Genomic DNA, 21,626 nt, shown 5'->3' with positions numbered 1-21,626 from the left:
CTGTATCAAAAAGAGGAAGTGTTACCTTCTCAGCCACATCCTCTCGTTTGTGCTTATCTTCCCTTTCGACCCTGTGACATGTTATTTTCTTTTACAACGACGGTTTGAAATTGAGCGCAGTCGGGGCCTTTTTGCATCGATAGAATTCACAAGAGGCTTCTCTTCTGACATTTTCTGGAGTTGACATCAGTTAAGGAACTCAATTCTGCAGAAGTCACCCGACTGTTGAATCGCTCTCAGATTGCTGACGGTAAGCTTATTCAAAAGGACTTTCTGTTTATGACCTTGTTTGAAAATTACTGTCAACTTCAGGAAGAGGAATCTACACACGCATAAAACATACAGGGTAAGAAAAGTTGCTCATCGAGGCTTCGCTCTTCTCCAGACTCAGGAAACAACAGTTTGACACGCTCCAGGCCACGTCTGTTTTATCAGAGTGGGTTACTTTATGTGTTTGCTGTGCTCTGTCTCAGACCATAAGATTCAAAATGTTCAGAAGGAGAAGTAGAGCTCTGCAGGGATCAACATTACTTGGTGTCCTGAGTGTGGAAAACAAAAATAGAGAAAAGGAAGTGAAGAAAGTAAATGTCTTCCTCTCAGCGTGACGTGTTTTTGACCACTTCAATTCTGTGTTCCTCTGTGTTTTTAGAAACTTCTACATTTTTAATCAGAAAAAAAAATCCTTCTAAAGATTTTACTCTGGCAGTGCATTGTTGTTGAGTTAACCACAAGACTGTTTTTTTTAAAATTTTATTTTACTTGAAAAACAGAAGGTGTAATATTTCCACTCAGCAGTAAGCTGTCTGTTGGTACAATCAGCATTTTCTACTGCTGGTCAGCGAGTTGATCCCCTGCAGCAGCTGCAAGCTGAACATTGTGGTGAAGGACTCTCACAATAAAGGACAATTCTGAGTGAGAGACCTTCTGTCAAACATGTTGATGGACAAAGTGTTTCTTCATTCTGCTGTTTAATAATGTTGAAGTCCTTCTTCTGAAGGGTGTGAGCACAATTGACAATTGACATTTGCCAGTAGAAGTGAACATATCCCCTTGAGGAGGAGAGTGATGGAGGGTCACGTCTTTGAATATCACAAAGAGGAAGACACTGTGGAAGTGGAGTCTTTTCAGGGTATGTGTGCATTTAACAAACCAGTAAATATCCCTTCACACTTGCAGTTACTCATCTGTTAAGTTAGTAGCTAAATCCACCACTAAGTTCACCAGCTAACTTTCTGCATTCCTCCATATAGTGTGTTTATCAGTCTTTTTTTTTAAGCCACTGGCTGCTTCTGGAAACAGCTCCTGAGAGCTGAAATTGGCCATAAAACCAAAACAATAAGCCAAAAGAGACTAAAACACTCCATATTGCAGAGTTTTTGTTCATCCATATGAAATTATTGATTAAAGCAGTTACTGTATTTTCAAAATGTATACAAACCATATTTAAATATCCAAAATATATAAAATGATGAGAGCTATTCATCTTAATTGATGTAAAAAAACCAAAAATGACCAGTGCAATTTGTTTTTATATTCCCACAGGAGGCAAGCAGAAAGTCATTCAGCCAACATCTTTAAAAGACCCCCAATTTGAAAAGCTGAAGGAGGTGAGAAATGGATTTCTGCAATAGAGGGCATTTTCTGAATCTTACTATAAACGTTACACACGAAAGACATCTCCATAATGTTTTTCCTACTTTTATAATGTGCTCCCGCATGTAGTAAAGAGTATGAATAATATCTGATGCAGGGAGAGAGGTGGAAGGATCAGTGAAATTTTAATGAACATAATTATAAGAGGTGATGGGAGACAGATCAGAGAGTCACAGCGAGGAGCCGACAGTCTGCTGGATCCGATTTTAAAACATTGTTATAGATAAAGATGGCAGCACAAGTGTTTCATACAAATGGAAAATTCTAAATAAGCCTGACGTGTCTTACATGTAGATTCAGGAGGAAAACAATGAAATATAGATAGGTAGGTAGGTAGGTAGGTAGGTAGATAGATAGATAGATAGAGAGATAGATAGATAGATAGATACTTTATTAATCCCCAAGGCAGCATTATAGGTACAGGAAAGCAATAAAATATGAGTTGATTTTTGGGTAATATTCTGCTTCCCTCACCATTTCCATCTATTCCAAGATCGTATTGTCCCAGAAAATTGATTTAGAAAATTTAAAAAAACAAAGTTTCATGCTGGTTTTTTTTTCATTTGCCTCACTGGCAAAAGAAAAATGAATGCAAGAAGATGAGAGTGTTTGATGCCTCCAACTGTGATGAATTGTGTCATGGTAGGCATTGGTTGATTGGATCAATAGGAGTTTGAAATCGGAGCACATAGTGGTTCAGAATCTGGAGGAAGATCTCTATGATGGACTGGTGCTTCATCACCTGCTGGGTGAGATAATCCACATTTGATATTTCATTAATCATATTCCACTTAATCGTTATTCAAATTAAAAGGTCCCTAAAGCTGTGAAACAGTTGCTCTAACATCACAAATAATAACTTGCTCTCTCCAGCCAGGTTGGCTGGCATCCACTTGACTATGGTTGACATCGCACTGACCAGCGTGGCTCAGGTCCGCAAGCTGGAAGTGATCCTGGAGGAGCTGAACAAGAGGCTGGGCCTTCAGGACTGCAGTCACATCAAATGGGACGTCAAACGTGAGTCATGCAGCTGACTGGGCAGCAGCATCAAAGCAACAAGTGAACAAATGGTCTCTGCTGGCACCCCATCACATCACAACAGGATTTGGTGCTAGCTCAAGTGTGCCAAATAAGCTTGCACCAACTGTGAGGGATTTTAGTGCAGATAAGACTTACTGACATTATGGGGTTCTGTTTTAATTACCTGTCAGTGGATTGTTTGATAGTGCTGGTGTATGGAGCAATGAGAGGACATTTAATAACTGGAATTCTAAAAGCAACTGAACACCTAACGGTGAAATTTGAAGTGCTCATGGTTGCATAACCTTAGAACATAATCTTAGAGGGCAGAGGCAGACTCTGAGCAACTTGAATTCACTTTTCTTTTTCTTGAAATGACCTAAAATATTTAAAAAGGGGAATTTACATTTCAGATAGATGTTTTTAGGAGACAGTAAAATGGCAAGTGCTGGTGATCAACTTGAGGTTTAGTGTCTTGCCGAAGGACACTTTGGCATGTGGACAGGAGGATTTTTTTTTTTTTTTTATACACTTTATTAATCCCCGAGGGGAAATTTCTTCGCTACAGCAGGGGGGCTCTCAGGGGGGAGCTGCTGCAGCAGGCTGCCACTAGCGCGGCGCCAGGTAACCTGACGTGCGTGTTTTTGGATGATGGGAGGAAGCCGGAGAACCTGGAGAGAACCCACGCAAGCACAGGGAGAACATGCAAACTCCGCACAGAAAGGCCCAGGACCGGATTCGAACCCCGAACCTTTTTTGCTGTGAGGTGACAGTGCTAACCACTGCACCACCGTGCCGCCCAAACTGGGTATCTAACCACTAACCTCACATTTGGCAGGTAACCTGCTCTACCCTCTGAATCACAGCCACCCCATATCATATGTCATACTTAGACTAAGTGTTATTTTCAAACATATTTATTTGAGGAAACAGTGTTTACTTGCTGTTATCAACAGGTTCAATTTCATACTACAGCAAATAATACTGAACCAAAAATGAGTGTTCTCCACACAACAGCAGGACACAGCAGAGGGAAGCTGGTTACCTTGCTTAGAATCTCGACATGAGCAACCTGCTGCATACACCTTCCATTACTACCTCTAATATTTCAAACAAATTTGAAAAAATAAAATGGCAAAAATGACCAAGTCTTGTTTTGCACTACATACGCTGTGGTATATACAGTGGGTACGGAAAGTATTCAGACCCCTTTAAATTTTTCACTCTTTGTTTCATTGCAGCCATTTGCTAAAATCAAAAAAGTTATTTTATTTCTCATTAATGTACACTCAGCACCCCATGTTGACAGAAAAAAACAGAAATGTAGAAATTTGTGCAAATTTATTGAAAAAGAAAAACTGAAATATCACATGGTCATAAGTATTCAGACCCTTTGCTCAGTATTGAGTAGAAGCATCCTTTTGAGCTCGTACAGCCATGAGTCTTCTTGGGAATGATGCAACAAGCTTTTCACACCTGGATTTGGGGATCCTCTGCCATTCTTCCTTGCAGATCCTCTCCAGTTCCATCAGGTTGGATGGTGAACGTTGGTGGACAGCCATTTTCAGGTCTCTCCAGAGATGCTCAATTGGGTTTAGGTCAGGGCTCTGGCTGGGCCAGTCAAGAATGGTCACACAGTTGTTCCGAAGCCACTCCTTTGTTATTTTAGCTGTGTGCTTAGGGTCATTGTCTTGTTGGAAGGTGAACCTTCGGCCCAGTCTGAGGTCCAGAGCACTCTGGAAGAGGTTTTCTTCCAGGATATCTCTGTACTTGGCCGCATTCATCTTTCCTTCAATTGCAACCAGTCGTCCTGTCCCTGCAGCTGAAAAACACCCCCATAGCATGATGCTGCCACCACCATGTTTCACTGTTGGGATTGTATTGGGCAGGTGATGAGCAGTGCCTGGTTTTCTCCACACATACCGCTTAGAATTAACGCCAAAAAGTTCAATCTTGGTCTCATCAGACCAGAGAATCTTATTTCTCATAGTCTGGGAGTCCTTCATGTGTTTTTTGGCAAACTCTATGCAGGCTTTCATATGTCTTGCACTGAGGAGAAGCTTCCGTCGGGCCACTCTGCCATAAAGCCCCGACTGGTGGAGGGCTGCAGTGATAGTTGACTTTGTGGAACTTTCTCCCATCTCCCTACTGCATCTCTGGAGCTCAGCCACAGTGATCTTTGGGTTCTTCTTTACCTCTCTCACCAAGGCTCTTCTCCCACGATTGCTCAGTTTGGCTGGATGGCCAGGTCTAGGAAGAGTTCTGGTCGTCCCAAACTTCTTCCATTTAAGGATTATGGAGGCCACTGTGCTCTTAGGAACCTTGAGTGCTGCAGAAATTATTTTGTAACCTTGGCCAGATCTGTGCCTTGCCACAATTCTGTCTCTGAGCTCCTTGGACAGTTCCTTCGACCTCATGATTCTCATTTGCTCTGACATGCACTGTGAGCTGTAAGGTCTTATATAGACAGGTGTGTGCCTTTCCTAATCAAGTCCAATCAGTTTAATTAAACACAGCTGGACTCCAATGAAGGAGTAGAACCATCTCAAGGAGGATCAGAAGAAATGGACAGCATGTGAGTTAAATATGAGTGTCACAGCAAAGGGTCTGAATACTTATGACCATGTGATATTTCAGTTTGTCTTTTTTAATAAATTTGCACAAATTTCTCCATTTCTGTTTTTTTCTGTCAAGATGGGGTGCTGAGTGTACATTAATGAGAAATAAAATGAACTTTTTTTATTTAGCAAATGGCTGCAATGAAACAAAGAGTGAAAAATGTAAATAGGTCTGAATACTTTCCGTACCCACTGTATATATATATATATATATATATATATAGCTTTATTTATTTATTTTATTTTATTTTATATTTATCTTTATTTTATTTGTTTTTGTGTATATATTCTGTGTGTGTATTTATTCTTTTATTGCTCTTATTTTTTTCTAAAATAATTATTTTTTATCTCATATTTTTTTTTATTGCATACGTATTTGTAAATTTGTTCATACTGTGTATGTGCTGCTACGACGACTAAATTTCCCCACTGTAGGATTAATAAAGTCTAATTTAATCTAATCTAAAAACACGGCAAGTCCTGCCACTGCTTTGCAATAAAAGCCACCCCATGTTTCACCATTCTAATGCTTTTACTGTGAAGCAGCCGCAGTAACATAATAGAGCTCTGATTGGGCTGTAGGAGAGTAACAAAAAACAATGGGGCTGACAAAAAAATGACTGTGAGGCCAGTGTTGAGACTAAAGCGCTTTAAATACTGTCGACGTACAGTAATTTCAGAAAGTGAATGCATACTATATATAATTACATAGAATGGCTGTTCTTTGATTTCATGAAAATCTGAAAATTGAAGAAATTCAACCTAAAGTGTTCAGATGTAATTAAATTACACAGTTAAATAATAATGATCAGAATCAGGTTCAGATCAATTGGCCACATCAGTTGACAGAGATGAGGAATTAGCTTTAATGTGCAGCAGCTCTCAGTACACATGCAACAACAGACATCAGAAGAAATAAAGACTAAAATATACTAGAAAAAGAAACAAGACAGGACAGAGTGAAAACAGGACAACAATAGCAACACAATTCAATTTGTATAAGTAGCCTATTAAAGTAGTGTGGTGGCGGTGGGATGTCATGTCTGCCTCACAACCCATGTGCAAATGATTTTTACTGTCCCAGTAGATGTTATTCAAGTAGTGCAAAGATGTTAGTGTGCACGACATGCTGAAATAAATATTAGATGTATAGAGAATAAATTACCTTTCATACATATCAGGGAATATATACAGTATATGCATGGGTGCTTGCCTCTGTGCAGTATATATATTTAACAGTGACAGGTGATGGAGTGGGAAAAAACTGTTCTTGTGTTTGGTAGTGTTGTAGTATAGTGCTCTGTAGCGCCTGCCAGAGGAGAGGAGGAGCAGCGCTGGGGGGCATCTCCACAGTTTTGTGCATATTCAGCTCCAGGTTGTTGTGTGTGCACCACTGTGCCAGCTGTGCCAGCTGTTCATCTTCTTTATGAATCCAAGATGCTCATGGCCTTTCTTTGTTTCCAAAATAGATGTCGGTGAACTGTGTCACATCAGTGTTAGCTGATTTTGTGTGTGTGTGTGTGTGTGTGTGTGTGTGTGTGTGTGTGTGTGTGTGTGTGTGTGTGTGTGTGTGTGTGTGTGTGTGTTTTGTTCTCTGCTGTTTGCCTTACAGTCATCCACAACAAAGACCTTCTGGCCACTATTCATCTGCTGGTTGCCATGGTGAGATGTTTCCAGCCCGAACTGGATTTGCCACCCAATGTGAAGGTTGAGGTTATAGTTTTGGAAGTGAGTTTCACCTCAAGCTTCAGCAGTTTTTCTGCTCCATCTCTGTCTCAAACACACTTTGTGGAATTGCTGCTGACTTGTGGTTCACTTTCATTTCTACCCAGGTCAGCAGAAGTGGCATCAAATCAGACATGCAGACGGAAGTCCTCACAGAGGAAAGGTGAGTGGATTTCTGTCCTGCGCGATGCTGTAAATGTGAGAAAAACTCACCTCAGGTTTTTTGACTTTTTCAGCAGCGAAGCCGGCTCAGACTCCCCTGGTAACACTGAAAGTGAGTGAGAGTAGTCAGAGGTTGAGCTGATGTGACTTCTTGAATGTCATCCAAACAGCATTACAGCCTACTAACACATTTTTCTGGCTGTCTGGTCACCCAGGGGAGGATCCTATCGACCAACTGCTGAAGCTTGACGCTCAGAAGGTCAACACAGTGAAGAAGGTATAACGAGGACAGGAGAAGAAGTGCTGAGATGTTGTGAGGTGTTGACTCTCTCATCTCCACAGTGAGAGAGGAAATGTGTTAGAGCAGAAAGTAAATGTCACACTGTGTTTGTTATTATAACCTGAACCTAAAGTATAAACCTGATGGATGTAGAGTTGGCATCTGTGGGATAAGAATATGGATCAAATGTGCAAAAAAAAAAAAGCTTTTTGGTCCTCTTACAATTAATCATTCCCACGTAGAGTTGCAAATCATAATTATTTTGTTTATTTATTAATGTACATTAATATTTTTCCAAAAATCCTCAAAACCTAAAGATATTCCATTTGCAATGATAAATTACAGAGGAGAGAAGGAAAATCTGAACACATTAGAAGGTGGAACCAACAAATGTTTGAAAAAACCTACTGACTTTGGTGATTGTCTTCCTTTTCCTGTTGCGCCACCATGAGGCTCATGTTTTAGTTTAGAGCGAGATTTCTTGACAACTATTGAACAAACTGCCATGAGACAAACATTTGTGTCCTGCTCAGGATTAACTGTAAAAACTTAGGCTATCCTCTTGCTTTTGATTTAGTGCCTTCACCAGGTCAAAGTTATGATTTAACTAAGAATTTGGTTTTGGACTACATTCCCCATCATCCTCTGTGCTGATGAGAACCTTGAATCTAAAATAATAGACCTTTTTTTTCCAGCATACATTTTGGCATGTCATAGCACAGGCGTAATCAATAAATTAAAAATCACTGCACTCCATTTAGATGAGCTGAAACCAGGGTCATGTCGCTAACAAAACTCGTCTCACCCGTGCTTCGCCCGTTAAGACAAGCCAAAGTTGTGAAAAAGGTCAATTAAAAAATGTTAGCATTGACAGTTTTCAGTTGTTTGACTAATCTATGAATTGACAAATCCTTTCAGCACTGATTTCAATGCAGTCATGCAGTGCAGAGTCACAAAGCTTCTATTCGTTTAGGAGTCCGATTTTACAATCCTTCATCCTGGCTACAAACTGAAGTGTCAGGTTTTGATGAAGATACCTTTAAAAAATACTTTAAATAAGGCTGACTTGCAATTTCTACTGTTTAATTTTTCCATTTTCAGGCTATCTTACATTTTGTCAACCAGAATGTGGCGACTATGGGCCTACAGGTGGCTGATATGGACAAACAGGTACAGACCAATAGCTGAACATTGTTCTGTTGTGCTTACACGCTTCTCTGATAAAAAAAAAAAAAAAAAACCTCACCGATTACCTCCCCTGAGATTTCATCACCTTCCATGGACATGCTCCAATGTCCTGTTTGTTTCCTGTCCAGTTTGCTGATGGCGTCATCCTGCTGCTGCTGATCGGACAGTTGGAGGGGTTCTTCATCCCGCTCTTTGGCTTTAACCTGACCCCTGTCAATGACTCTGAGATGGTATGGTATGGACTCACTTTGGATTCATGACGTGCCTCTTCAGAGAGGTGCTAAGTTAAGACTGAACAGAGGCTCACATACAACACCATCATCATCCAGCCTATAGATGCTCACAGATGATTATTTTTGTCATTTGTGATGTTTTTATCAAAAATAAACTGTTTAAAATACAAACTGCCTATTTAAATTAAAATTAATTTCACGTTTTACTGATTTTCTGTGAACATTTAAATAGACACATATTTATTTATTCTAATTCACAAGTACTGAGAATATATTACACATCCTTCATATCTAATTTGCGCTAATCTAATCTAATTCCCACAAGAGCGCAGCAGATAATAGGCTACAGTACCAAAACGTGATCCAAAACCCTCTTACATTATATGATAATAATTAATATTTGACAATTCCCATAATAAAAGTAGATGCATAACTACTTCTGTGTCACAGCTCACTTGCAATGCTATCTTTGATCCCACTTTACTTGAGGCAATATGATGGGTCTATGAACAAGTCATGGCCCTTTTATCATGGATAAGTTGAGTTCATGAATAACTTACTGAATGAAGATACTGTGACACAAATTATCAGATTTTTTTTATATTTTGAAAAGAGAAAACGTAGTGATAAATACATGAAAGTCTGATCCATAATACATTGTATAGTAGATCAAATATCATTGTAATAGTACATAATACATCTACAATTTAGGTGTTTTCCAGTTCTTGACCAGAGGATATTTCACAGATGTAGTTACAACTTCATGGAAATGATGCACAAATACATACTAATACACAAACACAACATAAATAGATGCATAGATGAATTTTATTGGCCAATTAACGCCATGTAATCAAAATGTACAGCTGCATAGACTGCTAAGATGTCATCAGCTGTAAAAAGACCCACTAACAATTTGTAGGCTACTACATGTAAAACTCTGCAGTAGTAATTAGCACTGACATGCATGCACACATTTGGTGCATTGAGTTGTAAATCCTAATTTAATTTAATATACCAGGCAGAAAGTATTCATGATCACTCAGCAATATGATGCACCTGTGACAACAGTTACAGAAGAGCTAAAGAACTGATTTTCTTTAATCATATTCTGTGTGGTCTAAACAGTAGTGGTAATAGGGAAGCTGGAGTATTGCACTATGTTGTGGATATAAATTTAATCAACATTTAATGTTTGTAATGGTAGATCGAATTATAAATTTTTAATACTGTTCGTTTAATTATCAACACTTAGTATTCTATGCATGAATAAAATGTATCTGAATGATTTGAAAAGTAACTAGCTGATATAGCTGCCAGATAAATGCAATCGAGTGGAAAATACATGTATAGATGTCGTGGAGTTGAAGTGGAAAGTTACATTATGGAAATACACGAGTTCAAGCACCTCAAAACTTAGTCGTTAAGTAAATATACTTAACTTACATATCCATGCTGGATATGAATAAATGTTTTCCCAAAAGTATATTAAAATATAACAGTTATTTGTTTCATTCCAGTAGAAAATGTACACGTTTTACCATAAATAGAGTTTACAACTGAATTTCAAATATATTTTACTCATTTGGGTTAAATTATGATTATGTCTTAAGTATTTGGTTTTTCTTTGACCTCTAGCTTCACAATGTGACCTTGGCCTTGGACCTCCTGAATGATACTGGCCTGGAACTGTCCAGTGTTGACCCACAAGGTGAGGAAAAAACACTCGGGTTCACACACTCCGACTTGTTCACAGCAGATTTACTTAAATTAAAATGCCAGGCACAGAGAATGAAAAATACACAAACAGTAGAACTGTAAGTAAAACAACAACACTGGAGCTCCAAGACAGTAATGTCAAACTAATTCACATGATATCCTCCAGCAGGATCATTTATCTGGATGACAGGGAAACGCCAAAATCAGTTTGTATGCGAGACGAGGAGGGGGGGATCGCTCCGGCAGTTTGAGTTAATCTCCGCTGCACCGTGGAGTGCGGCTTTGACAGCGTTTTGGAGGGAGAGGCAGAATTGCTTGCGGAATATGAATGAGTGCAACTCGTGTCTCGATGAGTATCACAGCGGATGATTGGCTCAGTCCGAGGCCATTGTCATTCATTAAGAGACGAGCAGTGAGGGAGACAGTCTAAAGGGGATGATGTCACTCTGGTGTCCGTTGATAGACACAAGGGTTTCGCCGCTGTGGTTGTATCTACTGTGTGTGCGTGTTTGTCTGGAGGAAGATATATTATCTGTATTCATAAGCACAGCTACTGTATATCACACAGATATCAGGCAGATCCCAGAGATATTCAGATTGTATCTGCGTACTGTCAAACTGGGAAATTTAGTGTTTGTCATTTCCAACTTGCAGCTGCTGGTTATCAGATTTTCCAACCGTGAAAATAACAAACATTTTGATTCACGGCAAAAACTTCAGCATCTGAGCATTTATCCCCAAAATCAAAAGCTTTATTTTATCAGATAGAGATCAAAATTTGTCTCCGGTTTAATAAGGTTAAAGTAAGCTCTAGATTAACTGTTCATGAATTAAGTGAAGGGTTTGATAAAGATTTAAATACAGATACTTTTTGGGACTGTATACTGTTATTCATAGCCATGCTATTTGACATGGATGACTGATTTAAGAACAATAAGAGACCCCACATATGACAAAGGAATCCAGGAAAAAAAATCTGTACATTTGCCTGATATATTACTATGGAGGCTATATCTAGCCTATTGATTTAACATGATGACCACTCTTAGTAAACGTTAGGGCAGCGACTATTGATTATTTTCATCTTTGTTTAATCTGCCTTTCATTTTGTTTATTAATCTTTTGGTCCATAAAATGTCCATCACGCCAAGTAGATGTCATCAGATGTCTAGTTTTTGCCGAACCAACAGTCCAAAACGCATTTAATTAACTTTAAAGCTGTAAATTTCCCCATTTCAGCAGATTTAATTGATTGTAAAATTAGCATATTTTTTTGTTGATCTGCTAATTTTTAATGTCAGTCAATCAGTAATTCATTTTTTTAAAAATATAAATTTAGCCTTTATCAGACATTGAAGAGTATAGAAACAGACAGGAAATGAGAGGAGAGAGAGAGAGATGTGTTTGACTGTAGCAAAAGTGTCCGTGTCATGTGTCACAACAAGGCCAGCCTGCCCATCCTTAATCTACATATACAGTATTGTTTTAATTCATCTGCAGTTTCAAAATTCCCAATTACAGGATAAATGAAGATGTAATAATTTGTGCATGTGTATAGTTAATGTCCACTCAAAAATGTATCAACTTGTGTGTGTTTGAGCTGTTTTTTCTTGGTTTGTCTCAGACAGAGTTCAGGGAAATCTTAATTCTGACGAATGTTGTTTACATAACAGTTTAAACTCTAACCAGGTGACTTGTGAACACTCCTTATCTGTATTGTAGGCTCCTATAATGCTGTTAAAATTATATGTTTTGAGTCCATCACTACTGTGCCTTACGATTGTGTTTGACTGTTTACTTTTGGCCACAGAGTAAATCACTCCACTAAGAGAAGAGTGAACTAGAGTAAGTGACTGGGTGAGTTACTTACTCGTCTAAGTGTGCGAATAGATCAATAGCAAGTGGATCAACTTCACCTCCCTGCAGATGCATTATTGACAAGAGGCTCCTCATTCTCCCTGAGCTTGAATCTCTCTCTCACAACCACTAAAACTTCTCCACAATATATGCCTGTAATTGTAAAAGAAAGCCTCAGCACAATAACTGTTAACCTAAGAACCAGCACAATGAATCTAAGCCAGGAGCAAGTCGCTAATTTAATTCATTTTTAGTGTCCTTTTAATTAACGGCATAATTGCTGTGATGGAATGAGGAATCCCGGCACTCAGGGCCTAAAACAGGACCGTGATGCGTGCGAGAATTAGGTTAGCCAGTGGTAGAGTCCATCTTCATGTCACATTCATTCAGTTAGTGCATCTCACAGCTGAGAGCAATTTTGTTGGGATCTCATCTCACCAAGGAAGTATTGATTACGTTTGCATCTAATGCTTTTATTTTATGGCCCCCTGATCTATGACCTGTGAGGATGGATTGTGAGAATAGTTATTAGCTAATGTTGGTAAAAGCACCCTCATATTTTCCATGCTTGGCTCAGGGATGCTGATTGTGCATTATGTCTCCTGTGGATACCGTGACAGATATCGTCTCTCAGGACATCGCTGCAACCTTGAAGGTTCTGTACGCTCTGTTCATGAAGCACAAAACAAAGTGAGAGAGAGGACATCAAATGAAGAGGAACCAACTGAGCCACTGGAAATACAAACAAGTCTGAGAGGAGTGTTTGGTCAATTACTGAACAGGGCTGTTGACTGGTTTTCAGGAACGTGGATGATGCCATCTTTTAGGCTGATTTAAAGGATAACTCTGGTTTCATAGTTTTGGCTACAATGTGCTAAAATTAAAAGTCAATGTGAAATGATAACTTCTGTAATGGGATGTATGTAAATATGAAAATGCTGAAAGGCTATAGTTGCTCGAGAGATTTGAAACAATCATTCAGATATTTGTCTGGATCACTCAAATGTGATCTTTAAACTCATTATGGGAAGGAAAAGAAGACACATTTTTCAATATAACCTTCAAAGCTCTGCATAAACACATTCAGCATTACAATGAGAGATAGTTGAAGATATGACTCAGGGACACAGGATTACATCTTGACACGTGCATTTTTAATTTTGGTGTTTTTAACACGCACATAAGCGGCACCAAAAACTTCCGAGTTCAAGGTTCAGCTGGTGGAGGCAGTGGCAGCAAACAGTTTTGGCATGAATGTATCAGACGATTGATCGTGAGAAGTTATGCCTGTTTATACCTGGCTGATCCACTAATGGAAAGGCATGAATGAAGCAGCTGATGCAAGTCACTTAATGCAAACACAACTTCAGTGTTCTCCTTCACAAAGATATCTGCTAAGATCTGACAACGCAATGACATCAATAACAAAAAAAGCAACAACAACAAATTAACCAAACTTCTTCCGGGACATCAAAATAATTACCCGAACGCTCACATTGTAAATATCCGTCACAGTTTACAGACCAGCCACTAAGTGTCCACAGTTTTCCTGTGTGTTACAACAGTCCAAGTGTGCCACCTCCACATAAAGCACTTCAGATCCTTTGACTGATCTACTGGCTTCATAACAGTCTGTCTGATGCGTCTAACTGCTCGTGTATTTAGTCTGACGATCTCAACAGTTACTTTAGTGGTTACAACTACATCATATCTGATAGAAAAAACACCTAACGCTATGAATTCACACACAATCTATGATTATCTCAAACTATTACCCTTTAAAATATTGAAACAAATAGCCTCAATTGCACTGTTCTACACTCATTAGCAACAATGCCAATGTTTTAATGCCTGCAGAGCATATGAAGTCAAATATTAATGCATCATCTGGTCACATATTGTTGACAGTATAAGGACGTTCAAATGTTAACAGCATAAATTATATGTTGACTTATCCTTTCTTTGTTTACATGTTTTATTTTTGGTTGAGGATGTTGGGTGTCGATGTCAGTGTCGCCGAGTTTTCCCCGTAGCTCATTCTCATCTTCTCTCCTTTACATCCCTTTCAGCCGGACAATATTGAAGCAGTTTCATTCTTGCTCTAACGCTGACCTGTCTTTAACTGTCACTTCTCAATAAACAACAATAATTTCTTCATCCACTTCATGTGTTCAAATGTATCCAAACCTTTACAATTTTTGTGTGTGTAAATCTGTTATATTTAGCTGTTCCTTAGTGTTAAATAATAATAATACCAGCTGTTGCCTCTCTGGTTCAGTCTTGTGGATTTAGTTTGTGTATTAGCAAATTTCATTGTTTCTGTCTTTAGTTTAAAGTATGACATTTCTAAACAGTGACAACAACCACTTTTCACGCTTCTTATTCCCTTCAGTTTCCTTGCAGATGTGTTTGTTGACATTCAGGAAGTCAATTTATTTATTTTCACTGAAGTGATGGAAAATACTCTTTTAATTCACATTTTATTTCCCCTGGCATTTCAAAAAGTTAGAATCAAATGTGCTCGGCAGTCAGATGGAAACGGAGCTGCTGTACAGCGAGGGACACCAGAGACAGAAACAGGAAGAGACAGTGAGGTGTGTGTTGATCTCACTCATCATTTAGTTGACAGTTTATATATTATGAAATCTAAATGTCTTATATTCTCTTTTCAAATTTATAGCCTTTAAACCCCTCATCCCACGTGATCATGAACCAGATTTGCTTGTTGAAAATTAAATTGCACTTTACTTTATGAAGGCATGAACCAGCGTAAAGCTCGACTGAGCTTTACACTACGAAAGAACACTTTTTCAATAAAGTGCTTTCTTTGTTCATTTTGATATTTCCCCAAATAAGATTTACACAAACTACATGAAGCCATTTCAATTCTTCAAGCAGATATGTAGTCAATGTTCCATATATTGTCCACTTGTATATTGTACACATCCTATCGCTAACAGAGGGTACATAGTATAAACATTGGATACTCAATGTAGCTTTAGTTTGGCCTGCTTTGAGTAATTTAACTCCCTCCACCTCCCCATCTCACACCTGTTGTCACATTAAGTTTGTCTCTGTATGTTTATTTAAAACATATTTATGTTAGTTTACCTAACCTACCTAACCTAACCTAACCTACCTAACCTAACCTAACCTAACCTAACCTAACCTAACCTAACCTAACCGACATGTAAATGTAGGTTCACACCCACCAAATGTTCTATATTTCATTGACAGTAGGATAGCTTTGGTGGTCAGGGACCGTCTGATCAAGCGTGCTCAGATATGTTTCAGAACATCACAAGTGCAAATAAAACCAAAATGCTGCAATCAAATGTTGAAAACCGAACTGAAAGGTACTGAATGGGCTGTTTGTGCAAAGATAACTGATAATGTAACATATAATTATATATGTATAAAAATATACAAAAACATATATAGTTCATTCCTCAACAGTTTGTTCATTCATATAAAATATATTATATATAATGTAGGTAGTAAGGTAACATTATTTTGTGCAGACTACATTTTAGCATGCTTTCCTTATATACATAAATGGCTTTTAACAAATTCACATGCACCATGAATGGCATTTCAAAGTACTATACTTTTCTTGTATGTCTTGTTAAGAGTTAATGATGTCGATATTTTGGCCCCCAAATGAATTTGTTGTTGTATCGTTGTAGTATTTTGATCTTCAATAACCCCTTTCCCAAATTCTCCTTTTGTTGCCATACTGACAGTTTATCTTAACTGTGAAATGTTTTTTTTTCAAATGTTACCTAATCATGAAACAAAATTAATACATGATATACAGTATGAGGGTACAGTAAGTATCTGTGTGTCTTTGACATGCAGTTGTGATGATCTTTTCGACACAGAAATACAAGTGAAAGTCAGGGAAGATTAACGTCATTTAGCCGCTGCATGTAAATCAACGTCAAGGTCGCAGCTTATTCTGATACCAGCTTCTAATCCATCAGAACAAACAAGAATGCATTTTAGGATAAACGTTTGAAGGATTAAACCTGTTTTGCTCCAGTGGCAACACCCTCTTCTTCCATGTGAACACCATTAGTACTGACGCCTCCGACAGGTACTGTATAATGAAAAATACAAATCCATAATTTATGCCTACTTTATTAGACATGGGCTGAGAATATAGTAGAAATGATTTCATGCTATTTAGGAGGCGACTGTGAGTATATTTTCCTGCCTTTAGTCACCACAGCAGATTTCTCATGAGCTGATTTTGAAGAAAACAAATGCTGTCTCTCTGCCCAGAAAACCCACTGGACAAATAGTTGTCGAAATCCATCCAAAATGTTGACAGGAAACATGAGTAATATCTGCCTCCCTTGTCACACCGAACAGATGCATCTCTCTGTGCATGAAACGGGGAACAGAGCCAACAGGGCAGCAGCAGTGTGAGTGAAGAAATAAACTGGTGGTTATTCTGCGGCAGTTTTATGTATTAATGTAGGTTTATATCAGCTAACACAGGTGACAGTTTTCTGGAGAGGCAGGTTTAGCTCAGGAATCATGACATTTGATATTACTCTTGTCATTGAGCCCAATAAATGCTGATTCATTTCACACCCCAAATATGTAACATCATTTTTAATGGTAATTATTGTTTTGCAGTTTGAAACTCAGAGGTTGGTTTGAGAGTCATTTCAGATGTAAAAAGTGTAGCTTTGAACACTATTTTATCTTTGAGACGTTAGTAAAACATATCTTACTGCAATGTAATTTAATTCAACTCAAGCTACCAAATTGTCCACCATAAATCCAGACTGATTGCCAGCGAGAGTTGAATCTACAGTCTCAGACTATCATAAAGAGTTTACATCAGTGTTAAATAATAATAAGCATTTCACGTGTGCTGCTACACTCAAGAATCACTAAGGAGGTTATGATCATGTTTCAAATGCAATCACTGTAGAGCTGATGGCAGGGGAGGAGGTATGTATGAAAACCACAGGAGGGAAATCACTACATTCAGTCATTCCAATCAACACAAGATTCCCTGTGGTTTTGTACATGTATTTACAAATAAATTATACACTTGCTGCAAAAAAGTGGTTATTTATTATCAGGTTTTATTTGTTTTTTTTTAATACATAAAGCTTAACCTTAGTTTGGTCCCTGATTTACATCTTAAAATATTTGCTATCATTTATGTCATTTCATGCACGAGCCTTTAAAAATCATATCCAGTAGCCCCGTTTAAGAAAAATTAGACCATTTGTGGCATTTGAATTTTGGCCCAAAAGAAATGCATAGCACATTATTTTCTCCCAAGAGTGAGCTTGTTATTTTGCTGAAAATAAATTGAATATCCACGCTTCCTGTTTGCTCCTGTGACCAATACAGATATCATGAAAAGGTTTTTTTTTTTTTTTTTTAACTCAGTTTTGTTTATATTGGATTTTTTTTATGCTACAAACTACTGATCCTCCAGGGGGACACTTGTTCTCTGATTTGACCCGTCCTCAGTATTCATAGGGAGCTGGAGCTTCAGCAGCTGATACCAAACACTGGCGTTTTCAAGTGGGAGTTCGCTCATGGACAGAGTCACACACGAGACGATACAACATCCACACGGAAAAGAAACAGTGAAACCTTAACTTCTTTCTTCTTTCTAGTTACTCAAATTTCACTGTTTTTAATAAGTTACATTCAATAATTTGCACACGTTTACCAAACTTTGTAACGTGATAAAACTTTTCTGGACTCTGGTCAGTAAGAATCATTACACTAAAGCCATTAAGTGTTTGTTGAAAACAACAATGTGATCAAGATAAATCACTTATTTCGAATGTAATTTATTTTTTCTTTGCCCTTTAAAATAATACAATCCAGAGAAGATGGCCAGACTTCTACAGGTTTGTCCTCATGTCAACCCTCAGTCAGGAGGTATAACGCCACGCTCTGAGAGAGATTATGGCTCAACCTCCTGCACGGTGCAGTAGCTTTTGATCAAACGGTACAGTAGGAGAGCCGTGCTGAAAACAGACATCGATCCAAACACTAATGCAACACACGAGCTGTTCCAGCAATCATCGTCATTACCGTCTGTGTTTTTTTTTTATCAACAGTGTAAGTAACAATTTAAGTAGAGTTTCCTTTCTAATTCCACTCAAATATATATATAAGACACCTGTATCTATATATATATATATATATATTTGTATATATAAATACAGTGACTCAGTGTTCACTATTAAATACTGTCAAAAGCTTTATAAAAGGATTGATCATGTAAATCATTTTAGGATAATGTGTCTTATAGGCATTGCTTTGCCAAGTTTTCCAATAAAATTTCAAATATCAGCTCATTATCATGGAATTTTATTTCATCCTGTTTATTTTATAATTTAAAGCCAAATTGGTTGCCTCAATAGCACACAATCAAGACAGTCACTCATTACGAGCTGATGACACTAGTCTTTGCTTAGTTTTATTTTTTTTCTATTCTATTTATTACTTTTCTTTAATTGTGATGCACTTCATGACGTCTGATCTAGAACGTTGAAGTATATATAATTGTACCGTCAATGGCCCTTCCTTTTTTGTCTTGATTGACAAAGACTGTTGTGAAAATATGAAAGAAAACAGTAACTGGGGACAACAGTAAAATAAAAAGGAAAATCTTTGTGTCATCATTTCACCATGGTATTAAATATTTTTAATGTTCACAAATTCCAACTGTTATTATGTGTTGTAATTAAATGTTGCACACTTTGGGTCTCCATAAATTGGCTGCTGCAAGTTGCAACAGACAGAGGGGAGGAAATTGATAAATATGTTTTTGAAAGCGACTGGACTGATTAAAAAAATTGCAGTGAACGATTAAAAACAGCAGAGCGCAGTAATGCAACTGTATGGATGTCAACCACCATAAAACCCCGAAGAAGAGCAGGGCACTTTTTTACAATATGGCGGCTTTTAAACACCATCAAGCCACGCCCACTGCTCTGTTCTTCATTTACTGTTTTACCTTTCTACGTGATCCCTAAACACTGTTACTGCATACTAGGCAAGCAAAATAGTTTGATACTTCAAACAGTTGCAGGATACCAGCCAGTTTAATTGTTCCTCCTGCTGTCGTGTAAAAACCAGTGTTGACCGCCGCCATCTTGTCACCACACCTGGACAAACATCATCGCTTTAACTTCTTAAAGGTGAGTTTAATAAGCTAGCTGCTTGTGCAAAAATAAACTATGAGTGTTTGTTGTTGGTGTTTGTCTACTCGGGATTATGAATAAACTATGAATCTTAGTGTTTTATGTTTCTCTTAGATGTGCTTGATGTCTTTTTTTTTTTGGTGTCTACTGGCTGCTTTTCTATTGATATTAATTGTATATTAACTTTCTGAAAAGACTGACGGTGACATAACGTTTTATTTTGGTTGTTTTGATCTTGCACCGTCATGCTTTCATGCTGTTGATTTACATAGTGTTGAAAAGAGTTTGAGTATTGTGAGTCTGAGGAGCTGCATTGGTTTTGTGCAGACTTCCCATGTCTTGTTTCTTCTTGTTTTCCCTCATTTCAAGCGAACTCTGTTGTTGAAAACTGTGCTGTTTTGACCTTTGGGAGGTAAACATGACTGTACACAGACTATTTGCATAATTGTATCCTTGTAATATTGGCTTCAGTGGGAGCTCAGTGGAGCTTTTGTCACACATTTCGTGTTCAGCTGAGCATTAGAAATATTTCAACTCAAAGCAATGTGCTTATGTGATGGCCTGATTTTCTATCCTTTATATCAGTTCCATTCAAACTGCAGAGCTTCTGGTTCACTTTGTCTTCGCACCAATACTTGTGTCTTTTAATGGTCACTTGCAATGTATTAATTCTACATAACATTTAGAAAGACATTTTCTGCTTACAGCATTACAGTTTTATGACTTTTAATATGCTGAATTATTATCTGCTGCATAGACGAAGTTTCTTAGTTTGCTGCTGTAAATCCTGTGGGCTGTGGTGTTTAGATTTGGCTGTCTCAGTTTGGGGGGAATTAAGTTTATTACTGTCACTCCTGATTTCCCAGTAATGTTGACCTTTGCGTATTATTGCATGGAGTGATAAGAACATTAAAGCCACGCCTAGATCATTTATATTTACAAGAGAAATCTGTTTCATGTAAGATCACAGGCTGAGCTCCAAAAATCCTTTCACAAACTAAAACCTACTAATAACCATAAATAACTGCAGGTTGTCAAAATGTTAAATAACATAAGATTAGTAAATAAATAAACTGAAATTATACACACACAAAAAAAAAAATCTTAAAGCAAAAATAAGGCAGCATACACTGTACTTTACACAAATATCATTGATGTTTGATAACATTTAGAGATGTTATATAATATTTTGTGGTTCTCAACCTCAGGGTTTGGACCACCATAAGGGTCATGTATAGTCTAAGAGTTCAGGAGATGATTCATAAGATGAATTAGAAATAATAATAAAAAAAAAGATTAATGCTGCACCCATTGTGATGACTTTTTTACATTCTTTGCCTTTTATCACTAAATAGTGAGAGGACTTTCAGTCCTCTACGAGCTATGCAAAATAATCTTTTTTATTTGTTGTTAAAATCATTTCTTGAGCAAAAATGCCAAAAATCCCTTGTATAGCTTCTGCTATGGTTCCAAATGTTCATATTTTTCTGGTATTCTTTGAAAGTAATCTAATATCTTTGTGTGTTTGACAAAACACACAAAAACTATGATTCACATTGTTTACTATTTTTCTGATACTTTCAACTGAACAGTTGATGAAGGGAGAAAACAATTGGTAGATTACTTGAAAATAAAATAAACATAAGTTGAAGTCCTACTTGTAACTCATAACTTGTGACATGGGCTTGAGAGTGTCACAGGGAATGCCAAAAAAAACATGGAAACAACTGATTTAAACTGACTTATAAAATAAGACCAAACGTCATACGTCAGTCAGTCTTCCACTGTTTTGTATTGCTTTTTCATTTTATTTGCAATGGTTTGGTTTGGTTTACTTCTGCAGTAAACCTTGAACATTTAGAAAAGCTAGTTTAAAGTGACATCATGAACTGTAACGTGCTTCAGATGGATCCTAATGTGGTATCAGTGTCACAGAAGATCCGCCCTGAGCAGCAGAGAATTGAGGCCTAATGGAGTTTTA

The 21,626-nt window shown here is 37.7% G+C and overlaps 1 protein-coding gene across 2 annotated transcripts; it reads left to right on the top strand.

Annotated features, from left to right (window-relative positions):
* Positions 1 to 109: 109 nt before the first annotated feature.
* On the top strand, positions 110 to 14,616 carry parvg (parvin, gamma). Of its 2 annotated transcripts, none has more exons than XM_069695282.1 (13): positions 110 to 250; positions 1,035 to 1,129; positions 1,543 to 1,607; positions 2,300 to 2,402; positions 2,527 to 2,670; positions 6,904 to 7,019; positions 7,124 to 7,179; positions 7,253 to 7,290; positions 7,394 to 7,455; positions 8,560 to 8,628; positions 8,775 to 8,876; positions 10,518 to 10,590; positions 13,076 to 14,616. In XM_069695282.1, the coding sequence occupies exons 2-13, from the start codon at positions 1,066 to 1,068 to the stop codon at positions 13,147 to 13,149; spliced, it is 966 nt and encodes a 321-aa protein (XP_069551383.1). In that variant the 5' UTR covers positions 110 to 250; positions 1,035 to 1,065; the 3' UTR covers positions 13,150 to 14,616. The 2 variants fall into 2 exon arrangements, with proteins under 2 accessions (XP_069551383.1, XP_069551384.1); XM_069695283.1 differs by having other exon boundaries at positions 998 to 1,129.
* Positions 14,617 to 21,626: the final 7,010 nt, after the last annotated feature.

Source organism: Brachyistius frenatus, unplaced genomic scaffold (genome assembly GCF_029030835.1).
Source record: "Brachyistius frenatus isolate BFR_SWC_R1_liver_20210118 unplaced genomic scaffold, ASM2903083v1 Contig_19, whole genome shotgun sequence".
NCBI lineage: Eukaryota > Metazoa > Chordata > Actinopteri > Embiotocidae > Brachyistius > Brachyistius frenatus.
Note: the sequence above shows the minus strand (reverse complement) of the source record. Positions and strands in the feature narration are given on the sequence as shown.